The sequence below is a fragment of the Musca domestica genome, unplaced genomic scaffold, assembly GCF_030504385.1.
Source record: "Musca domestica strain aabys unplaced genomic scaffold, Musca_domestica.polishedcontigs.V.1.1 27, whole genome shotgun sequence".
In the NCBI taxonomy this organism is placed as follows: domain Eukaryota; kingdom Metazoa; phylum Arthropoda; class Insecta; order Diptera; family Muscidae; genus Musca; species Musca domestica.
Window position 1 is genome coordinate 9377563 of NW_026712286.1, and position 15014 is coordinate 9392576.

The 15014-nt window shown below is 32.8% G+C and overlaps 2 protein-coding genes across 2 annotated transcripts in view; one reads left to right on the top strand and one right to left on the bottom strand.

The window, feature by feature from the left end:
- LOC109611893 (uncharacterized) overlaps positions 1-15014 on the bottom strand; it is a 349779-nt gene that overhangs the window by 136329 nt on the left and 198436 nt on the right. The gene's annotated exons all lie outside the window — the stretch shown is intronic.
- On the top strand, positions 681-2104 carry LOC131803151 (uncharacterized). The gene is made up of 2 exons (XM_059124233.1): positions 681-700; positions 815-2104. Exon 2 carries the CDS (start codon positions 831-833, stop codon positions 1929-1931), a length of 1101 nt encoding a protein of 366 aa, XP_058980216.1. The 5' UTR covers positions 681-700; positions 815-830; the 3' UTR covers positions 1932-2104.

Sequence of the window (15014 nt, forward strand, 5' to 3'; positions counted from 1 at the left end):
AAATATTGCTGGCGTTCCCACCATTCTCTTTCTCTCTCCTTTTCTCTTTCTCTCCCCCCTGAAAGTTTAATTTTTATTGTCGAACTAAAATCTGCCGACGTCTTGCCAGTCTTGAATTTTAATGGAATAAATAATTAGATTTCAATTAAATTTGTAGGCGCTCGCCGTATTTGTTTCGATGGCATGGCGGGAATGCCAGAACACACTTTGAAGGTGAGAACCATTAACGGGGCTAATGGTTTGGAAATTTTGGAAAATTGTTTAATTTTTTGAGGAGTGCAGGATTGGTGAAGGGGAGAGAGAGGGTGATAAACACATGGAGAGGTGGGGTAAAAATAAACTATTTGCAAATTATTATTGACTAGCTTACCAGTGCGTTCTAGGAGTTCGAGGAGGGGGTATTTACCTGCAAAGAAAAAAAAATAACAATTATAATTAATGAGGGTTATGTTTATCTGAAGGAAATTAAATCGGAAAAAAATATTGAAATAAAATAAAATATTGAAAAAAATTATCCACTTCCTACGAAATTGAAAAATTAGGCTAGAATATTTATCGACATTATCCAAGGGATCTAAAATAATTATCCGCGTTATCCATATTTTTATCCAAGAGACCTAAAATAATTATCCATAATATTCACGTGATCCAAGCGATCTTAGTCTCGCTGTAGCCTTCAAAGAGATCGAACGCACTGTCGGTACGCACGTTAAATAAAGCAATTTTCTCTGCAAATCATTTAATCCAATTAATCAAAAAGCAAACAATTTCCAAGTCTTTTTTTACCTATTGGTTTTTTTACTGAATTATTTAGTAAAGTAATAATAAAAATGTCGGTAACCGAGGAACAAATTAAAAATATTTGTGGACAATGTTTGTTGGAAATCAAAAGCAATTTTTTTGTTCGATGTTATTACTGTAATGGGCAATATCATTTTTCTCCTTGCTGTTCACTCTCTGAGAGCTCATATAAAAGCATGAGCCATACGAAAAGAGTAGGATGGAGATGTCAAAAGTGTACATCAAAATCTCCCAACATTGGATATTTGGTTTTACCAAGTGAAAATGAGCACCATCAACATAACTCAGGCAGTCAACAAAGCAAACAGCAAAGAACCGAGAGTGATGAAGCTAACTGTAGCAAGAGATTTAAAAACAATAATACACCAACATCCTCCTTAAATAAAAACAACGAAAGCTTATCACAAAACAGAGACATAGAAGAGTTTAAAATCGGTTTCGTTAAGCTAGAAAATTGTATAAAACAACTCACGGAGAGCATTACAACAATGAGTACGAAATTGGATGAAACGAGAGAAGATATGAACAAGAATGTATCAACACTAACAACACAAATACTCGACTTGTATGAGAGAGATAGAGAGAGAAGCGAACAAATTCAGAAATTAAATGAGAAAGATCAAGAGAGATGTGCACAAATTCAGATACTCAACCAGAGAATAGAAAAGTTAGAACAAAAAGCGTTAAACAAAAACATTGAAATAAGCAACGTTAAAAACATGAATATCGAGGTCAGTGAACTGGTAGCCAAAATTGTTGAGAAAACGGGAGTGCAAATTTGCAACTCCGATATTGAGAGAACTGTGAAGATAGATAAAAAGAACAAAATAATTATAGAGTTCTCATCGATAAGTAAAAAACGAGAGGTAATGAAAAAAATAAACAGGCACCGACTGCAAGTATGCCAAGGAGTTGATGAAGGTGGAATTGAAAATACTATATTTCTAAATGATGAGTTAACTCCACACAACAGGCGCTTGCTTTGGATGACCAAAACTAGAGCAAAGGAGTGTAAATGGAAATTTGTTTGGGTTCGAAACGGATGTATTTATGCTCGAAAGAATGAAAATTCTCGATTTATTTTGATAAACAATACCGCCGATTTGGAAAGTATAAGCGAAACAATGTAAATTTTTCACAGTTTACCCCACAAATTTTTGCACAACGAAAAGAAAGAGCCTATCAAAGAGAAAGCACCAAATTAAATGCTGATAAAACTAGAATATTAAAAGACTGAATTAATAAAAAACACAATAAATATACAAATTTAAATTTGTTTCTTTAATTTCGTAAAATATTTGGATTTTATATTAAAAAAAAAAACAATGAATTTTATAAAAGATACAATCTGCAATTTCAATGAAATAAATGCTAAATATATAAATTTCTCTGTGTCGATGATACATATGAATATAAGATCTCTCAGAAAGAATTTCTTGACTTTTTTAGCCAACATTTCCAAAATAATAAACAAATTACATCTGATAGTTCTTTGTGAAACAAACATAACAGATGATGAGAATTCGTTCTATAATATAGATGGATTTAATTCCATATTTTTAAACAGAGCTGGTAAAGGAGGAGGAATTGCTGTGTATATTAAAGACACTATGCAATTTAAAAATTTGAACACAAACATGTCATCGTCTGAAATTGGAAGGATAAACATTACGGATAACAAAGATTCAAGTTTCACAGTATTGGCGATATATAGACCTCCAAACAAAAGCACAACTTTATTCTTGCTCGAACTTGAACAAATTCTAATAAATATTGGTAACAAAGAAAAACTAATATTAATAGGCGATATTAATATCGATATCCTTAAAAAAAATTCAATAACGTCAAAATATCTTGGCATTCTGTCAACAAATGGATTGAAATGTATGATATCTAACCCAACAAGAGAAGACGAAACGCGAACTACAAAAACATGCATAGATCACATCACAATCAGATGGAACAAAAATCTAAAGGAGGCTTACTCCGCAATTGTAACGACAGAAATATCAGATCACCATGCGTTATTTGCCAGTGTAGATGAAACAAATAAGAATGAAAAGCAAGACATTCAAAACAACAAAAAATATAAAATCAATACCTACAATGTTAATAGGCAAATAAGAAATATTAATTGGGAAGAAATTATAATCATATCTAATAATGCAAATGATCTTTTTAATAATATATACAGAACGTTTAACAAGATATATGAAAATTCAACAATAGAACACTCAAAAAAGAAAAACCGCAATGGTCTCCCATGGATGAATGAATACATACTTAATTCATGTGCTATTAGAGACAAGTTGTACAAAAAGTGGGCTAAAAATAAACTCAACAAAACCAACGAAATTGTTTATAAAAATTTTAATAACAAACTAAATAAACTTATAAGTAAAGCCAAAAACGTTCATATATATCATCAGTTTATTAGAAATAAACACAATATGCGTGGAACATGGCAGGTTATAAATAATGTTATTGGAAAGAAAACAACAAATATAGATGATCATATCAAGCTTAGCTTTAACATGAAAAATATTAAAGAAATATCCAATAATTTTGCGTCAAACTTTAGCCAAAATGTATTAAATATAGTTCATCAGTGCAATATAATAACATTGAATATACGTACGGAAAGAGTCATACAAAACTCAATGTTCATGGAAAATGCTACGGAGTTTGAGATTAATGGAATATTAAAAACGCTAAATACGAATAAATCTGCGGGCATTGATAATATTAGACCCATTGACATTAAAAATAATGCTTCTCTTCTCACCCCCATAATAACAAATTTAATAAACCAAAGCATATCTGAAGCGTCGATACCCCAGATACTCAAACAATCACTTATCAGACCCATATACAAAGGAGGAAGTAAGGCAGATTACGCAAACTATAGACCGATATCAATCCTTCCTATATTAGAAAAAGTTCTGGAAGAGGTTGTAGTGCGAAGACTGAACAGCTTCTTAACCAAATATAAAATAATAAATAGAAACCAATATGGCTTCCAAAAAAAACAAGAATATCAATCAACTCCTTGGCCACTTTTCAAACCATATAAATAAAAACTTAAGTCAACAAAAACAATGCATCGCTCTTTTCATAGATTTCAGTAAAGCCTTCGACACTTTGTCGCATGAAAAAATAGTAAATGTGCTAGAAAAAACTGGAATAAGAGGCAGATGTTTGAAATGGTTTCAAGACTATCTTACATACAGGTCGTTTAGAGTCAGAATTGATAACACAAACAGCTATGAACTTCCAACACAATACGGTGTTCCACAGGGATCAAAATTGGGTCCAATATTATATTTAATATATTCCAATGAAATGACGCTCAATCTACACAACAGTTCTTCGTACACATACGCTGATGATACTGCAATAATTGTATCACATACGGATATAAATGAGGCAACGTCAACAATGCAGCAGGAATTTAATATAATAACGAAATGGTGCCACGATTACGGCTTGATTATAAACCCAAATAAAACTAAGATTCTGCATATCAGACCTAAAAGTTCTCCCAAACACAATATTCGGATCATATTTCATGATAATGAATGCATACACGGAAACACATTAACGAGAAATCAAGAAAAATGTACCATGAATTTAGAAATCGTTGAAAATTATAAGTACTTGGGAATTTACTTGGATCAACACTTTAAATGGAAAGATCACATCGAAAAGCTACAGAAAAAGTTAAGAAAATCAGCGTTTGCGCTTTATCATCTAGGCAACTCTGCACCCTTCTTTATATTGAAGCAAGCATACTATTCTCTAGTAGAATCGCATTTACGACATGGTATTACAGCATGGGGAAATGCCAGATGTTGTAGAATGTTACAAGAAACACAGAACCGAATTGTTAAATATCTACATAAAAAATCATACCATTTGTACAATAACGGAAATGTAACAGTGTCAACCAACAACATAAGCCAGATATACAAAAACCTAGAAATCCTTAATATAAAACAAATATTTTCAATTGCAATTGTAGGTGAATTCGCTGACGACCGAAACCTAGCTGAGAAAATTAACCACGAACAAAGTACCCGGAGAAGACTTGAAGGACGTTACAAAATACCGAAATTTAAAAACGAATATGGAAAGCTCGCTCTAGATGTCGCTCTACCAAGCACCCTTAATGAACTTCCAAAGGAGATTCCAGAAATTAAAGATAAAATATGTAGAATAAAAAACATTAAAAAATATTATTTGCAAACGTAATAAAATAATGTAGTACTAAAAAATGAAGTCTATAACAATGGATAATATTAAATCTGTATATACATATTTATAAATTCTATTTACAGACAAGCCTTTTACAGGCTTCGTAAAATAATGTAATTATGGTATATTAATGAAAAAAAAAAAAAATAAAGAAAGTACTATATAAAAAAAAAAAAAAAAAAAAAAAAAAAAAAAAAAAAAAAAAAAAAATTATCCACGTTTTCCAAAATATTATCCAAAGCATCCGAAGGATAGCTATTTTATCCAAGTTATCCAAAATATGATAGAAATGGATAAAATGTCCTCCAAATATTTATTCACTTTATCCAAATATCGAAAAACTATTATCCATGTTATCAAAATTTTATAAAACAATTATCCCCGTTCGAAATGTCCTCAAAATTATTATCCGCGATATCCAAATGGATAAAATGTTTCCGAAAAATATTATCCACGTTATCCAACGGACCTAAAACATTTATCCACGTTATCCGAAATATTATCCAAGTGACTGAAATCGTTATCCATGTTAGCCAAAATAGTATTCTTGTGATCCGACGGACCTAAAATAGTTATCCGCATTATCCAAAATATTATCCAAGTTATCCAACGGACCTAAACAGTTATCCACTTTATCCGAAATATTATCCAAGTTATCAAAGTGACTGAAATCGTTATCCATGCTATCCAAAATAGTATCCATGTGATCCGACGGACCTAAAACAGTTATCCGCGTTATCCAAAATATTATCCAAGTTATCCAAGTGACTGAAATCGTTATCCATGTTATCCAAAATAGTATTCTTGTGATCCGACGGACCTAAAACAGTTATCCGCGTTATCCAAAATATTATCCAAGTTAATCAGATGACTCAAATAGTTATCCACGTTATCCAAAATATTATCCACATGATCCAACAGACCTAAAACAGTTATCCGCATTATCCAAAATATTATCCAAAATAACCAGAGGACTAAAATAGTTGTCCATGTTATCCACAATATTATCCACGTGACTCAACGGACCTAAAATAGTTATCCATGTTATCCGAACGACGTAAACCTGTTATCCACGGAAATATTTATCCATGCAATCCAAAATATTATCCAAAACCTGTTATCCATGTTTCTAAAATAACTACAGCCGTTATCCACGTTATCCGAAATATTATCCAAGTTATCCAAGGGACCGAAATCGTAATTCACGTTATCCAAAATATTATTCAAGCTAGCCAAAGGATTAAAATAGTTACCCATGTCATCCAAAATATTATCCACGTTATCCAATGGACGTAAAAAAATTATCCCCGTTATCAAAAATATCTAAACCTGTTATCCAAGTTAGCTAACATATTATCCGAACCTTTCAAAGGATCTAAAACAAATATCCACTTTATCCATAATATTTTCCATGCTATCCAAGGAACGGAAATTGTTATCCATGTTATCCGAAATATTATCCACGTTATCCAAATATTATACGAGGCATCTAAAGGACGGAAATAGTCATCCAAATATGTTATCCACGTATATATGTCATCCAAAATTTTATCCACGTTAATCAAAGCACCTAAACCTGTTATCCACGTTATCTGAAATATTAGCCAAGGCATCCAAAGGACTGAAATAGTTCTCCATGCTATCCAAAATATTATTCACGTGATCCAAAAAAAAAAAAAAAAAACATGTAAAAACGCTGTAAGTTCGGCCCGGTCGAACTTTATATACCCTCCACCATTTGGTACAAATTTGGCAATTTAAAAAAAAAATGAAAATATTGTTAAAATCTTAAAAATACCTAAAGTAGCAGTATATTAGGGTCTATACGACGACGTGGACCTGCATAGGCAAATTTTGTCATAAGCTATTACAATATTCAAATGCGAAAATTGAAATAAAATCTGTTTATAATGTACCTAAAATCCTCAAAATACCGAATATAGGGAGGTAACATGGGGGTTATAAAACGTGGACCTGCACAGACAATTTCTTTACATAGGCTGTAGTATCCATTACGAACTTCAAATACAAAATTTTAAACAATTCGCTAAAATCATAAAAATACCGAATATCGGGAGGTACCGTTATATTGGGGCTATACGAAGACATGTACCATCACAGACAATATTCTCTGGTAGGCTGTAGCATCCATTACGAACTTCAAATTCGAAATTTGAAACAATTCTGGTAAATAATGTAGCTAAAATCGTCAAAACCCGAATATCGGGAGGTACCGTTATATGGGGGCTATACGAAGATGTGGGCCTGCACAGACAATTTTCTGTCATAGGCTGTAGTATCCATTTGGAACTTTAAATACCAAATTTGAAATATTTCCAGTGAATAAATTCGCAAAAATCATCAAAATACCGAATATCGGGAGGTACTGTTATATGGGGGCTATACGAAGACGTGGACCTGCACAGACAATTTTATGTCATACACTGTACTATCCATTACGAACTTCAAATGTGGAATTTGAAACAACTCCGGTAAATAATGTCGCTAAAATCATTAAAATACCGAATATCGGGGGCTACCGTTATATGGAGGCTATACGAAGACCTGAACCTGCACAGACAATTTTCTGTCTTAGGCTGTAATATCCATTACGAACATCAAATACCAAATTTGAAACAATTCGTTAAAATCATCAAAATACCCAATATCGGGAGGTACCGTTATATGGGGGCTATACGAAGATGTGGACCTGCACAGACAATTTTCTGTCTTAAGTTGTAGTATCCATTACGAACAGCAAATACCAAATTTGAAACAATTCCAGTGAATATTATCGCAAAACCGCAGACCTTGAACATTACCAAATGAGGTTCCTCGCTTCATTTCCAGCGCACAATGGCCACCAATATCTCCGGATACCAATCCGTTGGACTATTGTGCCTGGAGAATTCAGGAAAGCAAGGTTGGAACTAAAAAATACCAAAGTGTCGATCACCTCAAGCAAGCGCTTCGCCGGGAATGGGTCAAAATACCGCAGAGCAATATTCGGGCAGCGTGTGACGGCGGTTTCATTGGCCGTTTGAAGGCCATAATTCGTGCCAAAGGTGACCAATTCGAACAAATCTAAACTTATTTTAAAATTTGTTGCTATTTCCGACTTTTTTGCTTTCATTCAATAAAATTTAAAGAGAAAAAAATTAAAAATTATGGCGTTTGACTTTGTTGCATTTTTTTATCTCACCCTGAGTGTTATCCATGTTTTCTAAAAATTCTAAAATTATTATCCAAATATCTTTAAATGATTATTTCGTTTTTTTTGTAAATTTCAATGTAACTATTTACAAATTCCAAAAGCTATTAGCCACACTTTTCAAAATTACAAAAATAAAATTTTAAAAATTTCAATATTTTTAATTACCATTTATTTTCTCCATTTTATCCAAATAATCTCCGATTTAAATTTAAAATTTTTTTAATTAGCTATTATTTTTATCCATTTTATCCAAATGGATTTCTATGCAAATTGACGGTTTACATCATTCAGTGTCACAATTCGATGCTCGTCGGCATTGACAGCTGCTATTCATTTTCGAATTTAAACGAATTATTTTGAAATGTTTGAAATTACTTCATAAGGCTGGCTGGTTGTTGTTGTAATTTCCAATTTACAACAAACCACAAAAATGTAATTAAACTAACTGCAAAAATTTTGAATGACAGTTTTTTTGTTGTTGTTGTTATTTAATCGAGCAAAACAAGAGACAACATGGAAATTATGCGGTAGCCATGGCTGCTGATGTTTTTCTTAATTTAATTTTTAAATTAGCTATGGTTCTGTTTTTTGTTGTTGTTGTCTTTGTAAAATTGTAATTTATTATGCGGATAAACGAGGCTGGCGATAAGCAGTGCAAAACTACAATTATTTACATTGTCTTCAAGTCCAGCCAGCTGCAGTGCACCAGCGGCGGTCATTCAAAAATCCCCTGTCATGTGTGATTGACATTGATGGCTCCGCCGAGATAAAATGTCGAACTATAAACAAATGCCGATTTTGTTTGAGGTTTTTTTAGAATTCTTAAGGCATCGAGCCATTAGAATTCATTAATATTTTTTTATACCCTCCACCATACTATGGAGGGTATATTAGGTATGTCATTCCGTTTGTAACACCTCGAAATATACGTTTTAGACCCCACAAATCTTGATCAGCATAAAATTCTATGTCGATTTAGCGATGTCCGCCCGTCGGTCCGTCTGCGGAAATCACTCTAGCTTCCGAACGAATTGAAGTAGATTGATAAAATTTTACTCAAATGTATATTATGTATGCAGGACTTTTGGTATTGAAAATGGACCATGTAGGTCTACGTCTTGGTATAGCCCCCATATAACCGTATCTCCCGATATTCGGTATTTTGATTATTTTAGCGACATTTTTCAGCGGAATTCTTTCAAATTTGGTATTTCATGTTCGTAATGGATACTACAGCCTATGACAGAAAATTGTCTGTGCAGGTCCACATTTTATGACCTCCATGGTACCTCTCTATATTGGGTATTTTGATGATTTTAGCGATATTTTCAGCGGAATTCTTTCAAATTTGGTATTTGATGTTCGTAGAGAATACTACAGCTTATGACAGAAAATTGTCTGTGGAGGTCTACATTTTCGTACAGCCCCCATTTAACGGTACCCTCCGATATTCGGTATTTTGATGATTTTAGCGACATTATTCACCGGAATTCTTTCAAATTTGGTATTAGAAATTCCAAAGGGATAGTATAGCCTATGACAGAAAATTGTCTGTGTAGATCCACGTCTTCATATAGCCCCCATATAAGTGTACCTCCTGATATTCGGTTTTTTGATAATTTTAGCGACATTATTCACCGGAATTCTTTCAAATTTGGTATTTGAAGTTCGCAGTGCATACTACAGTCTATGACAGAAAATTGTCTGTGCAGGTCCAGGTCTTCATATAGCCCCCATATAGGGGTACCTCCCGATATTCGGTATTTTGATGATTTTAGCGACATTATTCACCGGAATTCTTTCAAATTTAGTATTTGAAGTTCGTAGTGGATAACACAGCCTATGACAGAAAATTGTCTCTGCAGGTCCACGTCTTCGTATAGCCCCCATATAACTGTATCTCCCGATATTCGGTATTTTGATGATTTTAGCTACATTATACATCGGAAGTGTTTCAAATTTGGTATTTAAAGTCCGTAATGGATACTACAGCCTAAGACTGAAAATTGTCTGTGCAGGTCCACGTCGTCATATAGCCCCCATATAAGGGCATCTCCCGATATTCGGTACTTTGTTGTTTTATCGACATTATTTACCGGAATTCTTTCAAATTTGGTATTTGATGTTCGTAGTGGATACTACAGCCTATGCCGGAAAATTGTCTCTGCAGGTTCACGTCTTCGTATAGCCCCCACATAAGGGTATCTCCCTATATTCGGTATTTTGATGATTTTAGGGACATTATTCACCGGAACTCTTTCAAATTTGGTATGTGAAGTTCATAATAGATACTGCAGCCTAAACTAGAAAATTGTCTGTGCAGGTCCACGTCTTCAAGTAGCCCCCATATAAGGGTACCTCCCGATATTTGGTATTTTGTTGATTTTAGCGACATTTTTCAGCGGAATTCTTTCAAATTCCACATTTGAAGTTCGTAATGTATACTACAGCCTATGACAGGAAATTGTCTTTGCAGGTCCACATCTTCGTATAGCCCCCATATAACGGTACCTCCCCATATTCGGCATTTTGGTGATTTTAGCTACATTATTTACCGGATCTACTTCAAATTTGGCATGTAAAGTTCTTAATAGATACTACAGCTTAAACCAGAAAATTGTCTTTGCAGGTCCACATCTTCGTATAGCCCCCATAAAACTGTACCTCCCTATATTCGGTACTTTGTTGATTTTAGCGACAATCTTCACCGGAATTCTTTCAAATTTGGTACTTGGAGTTCGTAGTAGATACTAAAGCCCAAGACAGAAAATTGTCTGTGCAGGTTCACGTCTTCATATAGACCCCATATAAGGGTACCTCCCGATATTCTGTATTTGGATGATTTTAGCGACATTATTCACCGGAATTGTTTCAAATTTGGTAATAGAAGTTCGTAGTGGATACTACAGTCTATGACAGAAAATTGTCTGTGCAGGTCCGGTTTTTCGTATAGCTCCCATATTAATGTACCTTCCGATATTCGGTATTTTGATGATTTTAGCGACAATCTTCACCCTAATTCCTTCAAAATTTGGTATTTGATGTTCGTAGTGGATACTAGAGCCTATGACAGAAATTTGTCTCTGCAGGTCCACGTCTTCGTGTAGCCCTCATATAACGGTACCTCCCGATATTCGGTATTTTAATGATTTTAGGGACAATTTTCACCAGAATTCTTTCAAATTTTGTATTAGAAGTTCGTAAGGGATACTTTAGCCTATGACAGAAAATTGTCTGTGCAGGTCCACGTCTTCGTATAACCACCATATAACGGTATCTCCCGAAATTCGGTATTTTGATGTTTATTCACCGATTTTTTTTAAGTTTCGCATTTGAATATTGTATTGGGTTGTGACAAAACTTGCCTATGCAGGTCCATAGCGTCGTATATACCCTAATATAACAGCTACATTCGGAATTTTTAAGAATTTAACAGAATTTTTAACGGATTTTATTTTTTGTCTGAAAATTGCCAAATTCGTTCTAAATTGTGGAGGGTATTCAAAGTTCGGCCGATCTTACGGCTTTTTTACTTGTTTTTAAATTAACAACAACAACACAAAATTGCATTAACAACAATATCCAAAGTGACTGCAATTGCCCGATAATCTCGGCAAAAATAAATTCATCTAAACAAAAAATCAACGCCCCTGATTAAAGCTCAAATGCCGCTTAAATGTCTCAGAGGAGGCATACAGACAAACCCACAATTCTGACAGACTAAACGGACTGTGTCAGTCAGTCAGTCAATCAGTCGGTTATAGTCATCATTATCCATATCATGATCGGTATGATATCACAACGTCATGTGGCCTGGCCATATGGACTGCTTGGAGATACGTACAGATATGGACATACATATACATGTGTATGTATGTATGTGTGTGTTTGTCTGCATTTAGCAATCCGATTTAGTTTTTATAGCTTTTACAACGTTTTGTAGTGCAAAAGCCATTAGCTGAGCGCAAACAATAACAACGACGACAGCAACAAATAAAAAAAGGATTTAATGCTTTTTTAATGCATTCATCGTTAAACTGACAATTGTTTATTGGCAATTGTCAGTTGTGTTGTTGCTGTCGTTGTTGTTGTGGCTGGTTATTTGAAATTTCATTTCATTTCGAAAGAAAGAAAACCGACAATCGCCGTAGCGGCAATAAAAATTAGCGTTTGTTTTCAAGCAAATAATGCAATTTGCCGCCTTGAGGGCAGATGTTTGAATGGAAAAGGCAGGGCCGAGCAGAAATGCTAACAGATTTAAAAACTAAAAAAAAAATAAATAAAAATAAATAAATAAAAAAAAAAAAAATAAAAAATATAAATAAAGAAAAAAATATAAAATAAAAAAAATATATAAAAATTAGGATAAAAATATAGAGGTCCCACATCATTTCAGGGATTTAAAAAATAAAAAAAAATAAATAAAAAATATAAATAAAGAAAAAAATATATAAAAATAAGAAAAAAAATATATAAAAATTAGGATAAAAATATAGAGGTCCCACATTATTTCAGGGATTTAAAAAATAAATAAAAAAATAAATAAAAAATATAAATAAAGAAAAAAAATACAGAAATAAGAAAAAAAAATATAAAAATTAGGATAAAAATATAGAGGTCCCACATTATTTCAGGGATTTAAAAAATAAAAAAAAAATAAATAAAAAAAAAATAAATAAAAAAATATAAATAAAGAAAAAAAAAATTATAAAAATAAGAAAAAAAATGTAAAAATTAGGATAAAAATATAGAGGTCCCACATTATTTCAGGGATTTTCATAAGCCTCGAAAACGTGAAGTTTATTTTTATTTTTTTTTACTAAGCCAAAGAGGTGTTTTTTTAATTTCTAGCGATTCTTAGAGGCTTTAGGCTTTAGAGATTTCTAGAAACTCTGAAACATAGATTTTTAAAAACTCAAAGAAAAATATTTTCAGCCTCAAAATTAGGATTTTTTTAAGGATTTTCAGAGTGCAAACAAAATTTTTTAAATTATTTTTTAAGTATCCAAAATGTGGATATCCCCCATATAATCGTACCTCCCCATATTCGGTATTTTGATGATTTTAGCGACATTATTCACCGGAATTGTTTCAAATTTGGTATTTGAAGTTGGTCATGGATACTACAGCCTAAAACAGAAAATTGTTTGTGGAGCTCCACATCTTCATATAGCCCCAATATAACGGTTCCTCCCGATATTCGGTATTTTGATTATTTTAGCGTCATGATTCACCGGAATTGTTTCAAATTTTGTATTTGAAGTTCGTAATGGATACGACAGCCTATGACAGAGAATTGTCTGTGCAGGAGCACGCCTTCGTATAGGCCCTCCCTATTTTCCGTACTTTTATGATTTTAGGGGTGTTATCCACCACAATTGCTTTAAATTTTGTTATTGGGAATTCGTAATGGATACTACAGTCTATGACAGAAAATTGTCTGTGCTGGTCCACCTCTTCGTATAGCCCCCATATAAGGGTACCTCCCGATATTCGGTATTTTGATGAATTTGGCTTCATTATTCACCGATTTTCTTAAGTTTCGCCTTTGAATATTGTGATGGCTTACAACAAAAGTTGCCTGTGCAGACCCACGTCGTCATATAAACTCTAATATAACGGGTACATTCGGTATTTTTAAGATTTTAACAGAATTTTTAACGGATTTTTATTTTTTTTCTGTAAATTGCCAAATTTGTTCCAATTGGTGGAGGGTATTCATATATATTATTGGAAATATATATTATTAAGCTTTGGAACTTATTAAGCTTTGGAAGTATTATTAAGCTTTGGAAGTTCTAGAAGATCCGGATTTTTTAAGAACTTAAAGATAATTATTTTCTACTTCAAAATTAAGATTTTATAAGGACCTTCAGGGGACCTTATAAAACATTTAAATTTTTATTTTTTTTTTCAGGAATGTTATAGCACCAGTTCTTGGATTTCTAAAAATGTTTTCAGGGGCCCAAAATTGTGGATTTTTTGACGAATTTTTAGGGATTCCTTAAACTGGATTTCTTCAACATTTTTTAAGGACTTTTTTAATATCTTTTGGAAAAAAAACGCATGATCGGAAAAATTTCAGTTGATGAAACATTTTTCGAAAGAAAAAAAAGAAGTAAAAAAGCAGCTTAGTTCGGCCGGGTCGAACTTTTAATAAGTTTTCGAAGAAAATTGAAATATTAAAAAAAAAATCCGAAAATTACCACTTAAACGGAAACCATTATATGGAGACTATACGAAGACGTGGACTTTTTTGTGAAATTTTTTGTTATAGGCTGTAGTTCCCATTACTAATTTCAAATATAAATTTGTTATCATCAAGGTACCGAATAAAAATTAGTATGTTAGAACCTCCTGAAGCTCCAAAACCTGGATTTTTAGTCTTAAAGTTAGGATTTTTAAGGACTTTCAGGGGACCCTTTAGAAGATTTTTTAATAATTTGTTTTAAGACTCCAAGAAAGTCCCAGTCCTTTAAAGTAAAATAAAAAACAAAATGCGGATTATGTCAGGGATTTTCCTAGACCCCGAAAAAGTGTATTTTGTAATTTCTGGAAATATAATATTTGTATAGCCCAAGTGGCATTTCTAGCGATTTTTAAAATCCTTTAAAATCAAGAGATTAGAAGTTCCGGGATTTCGGGAAGCTCCAAAACAAGGATTTTTTAAGTACTTAAAGGAAAACATTTTCAGTCTCAAAATGAGGATTATTTTAAGGGCTTTCAGGGGATCCTAAAAAACTTA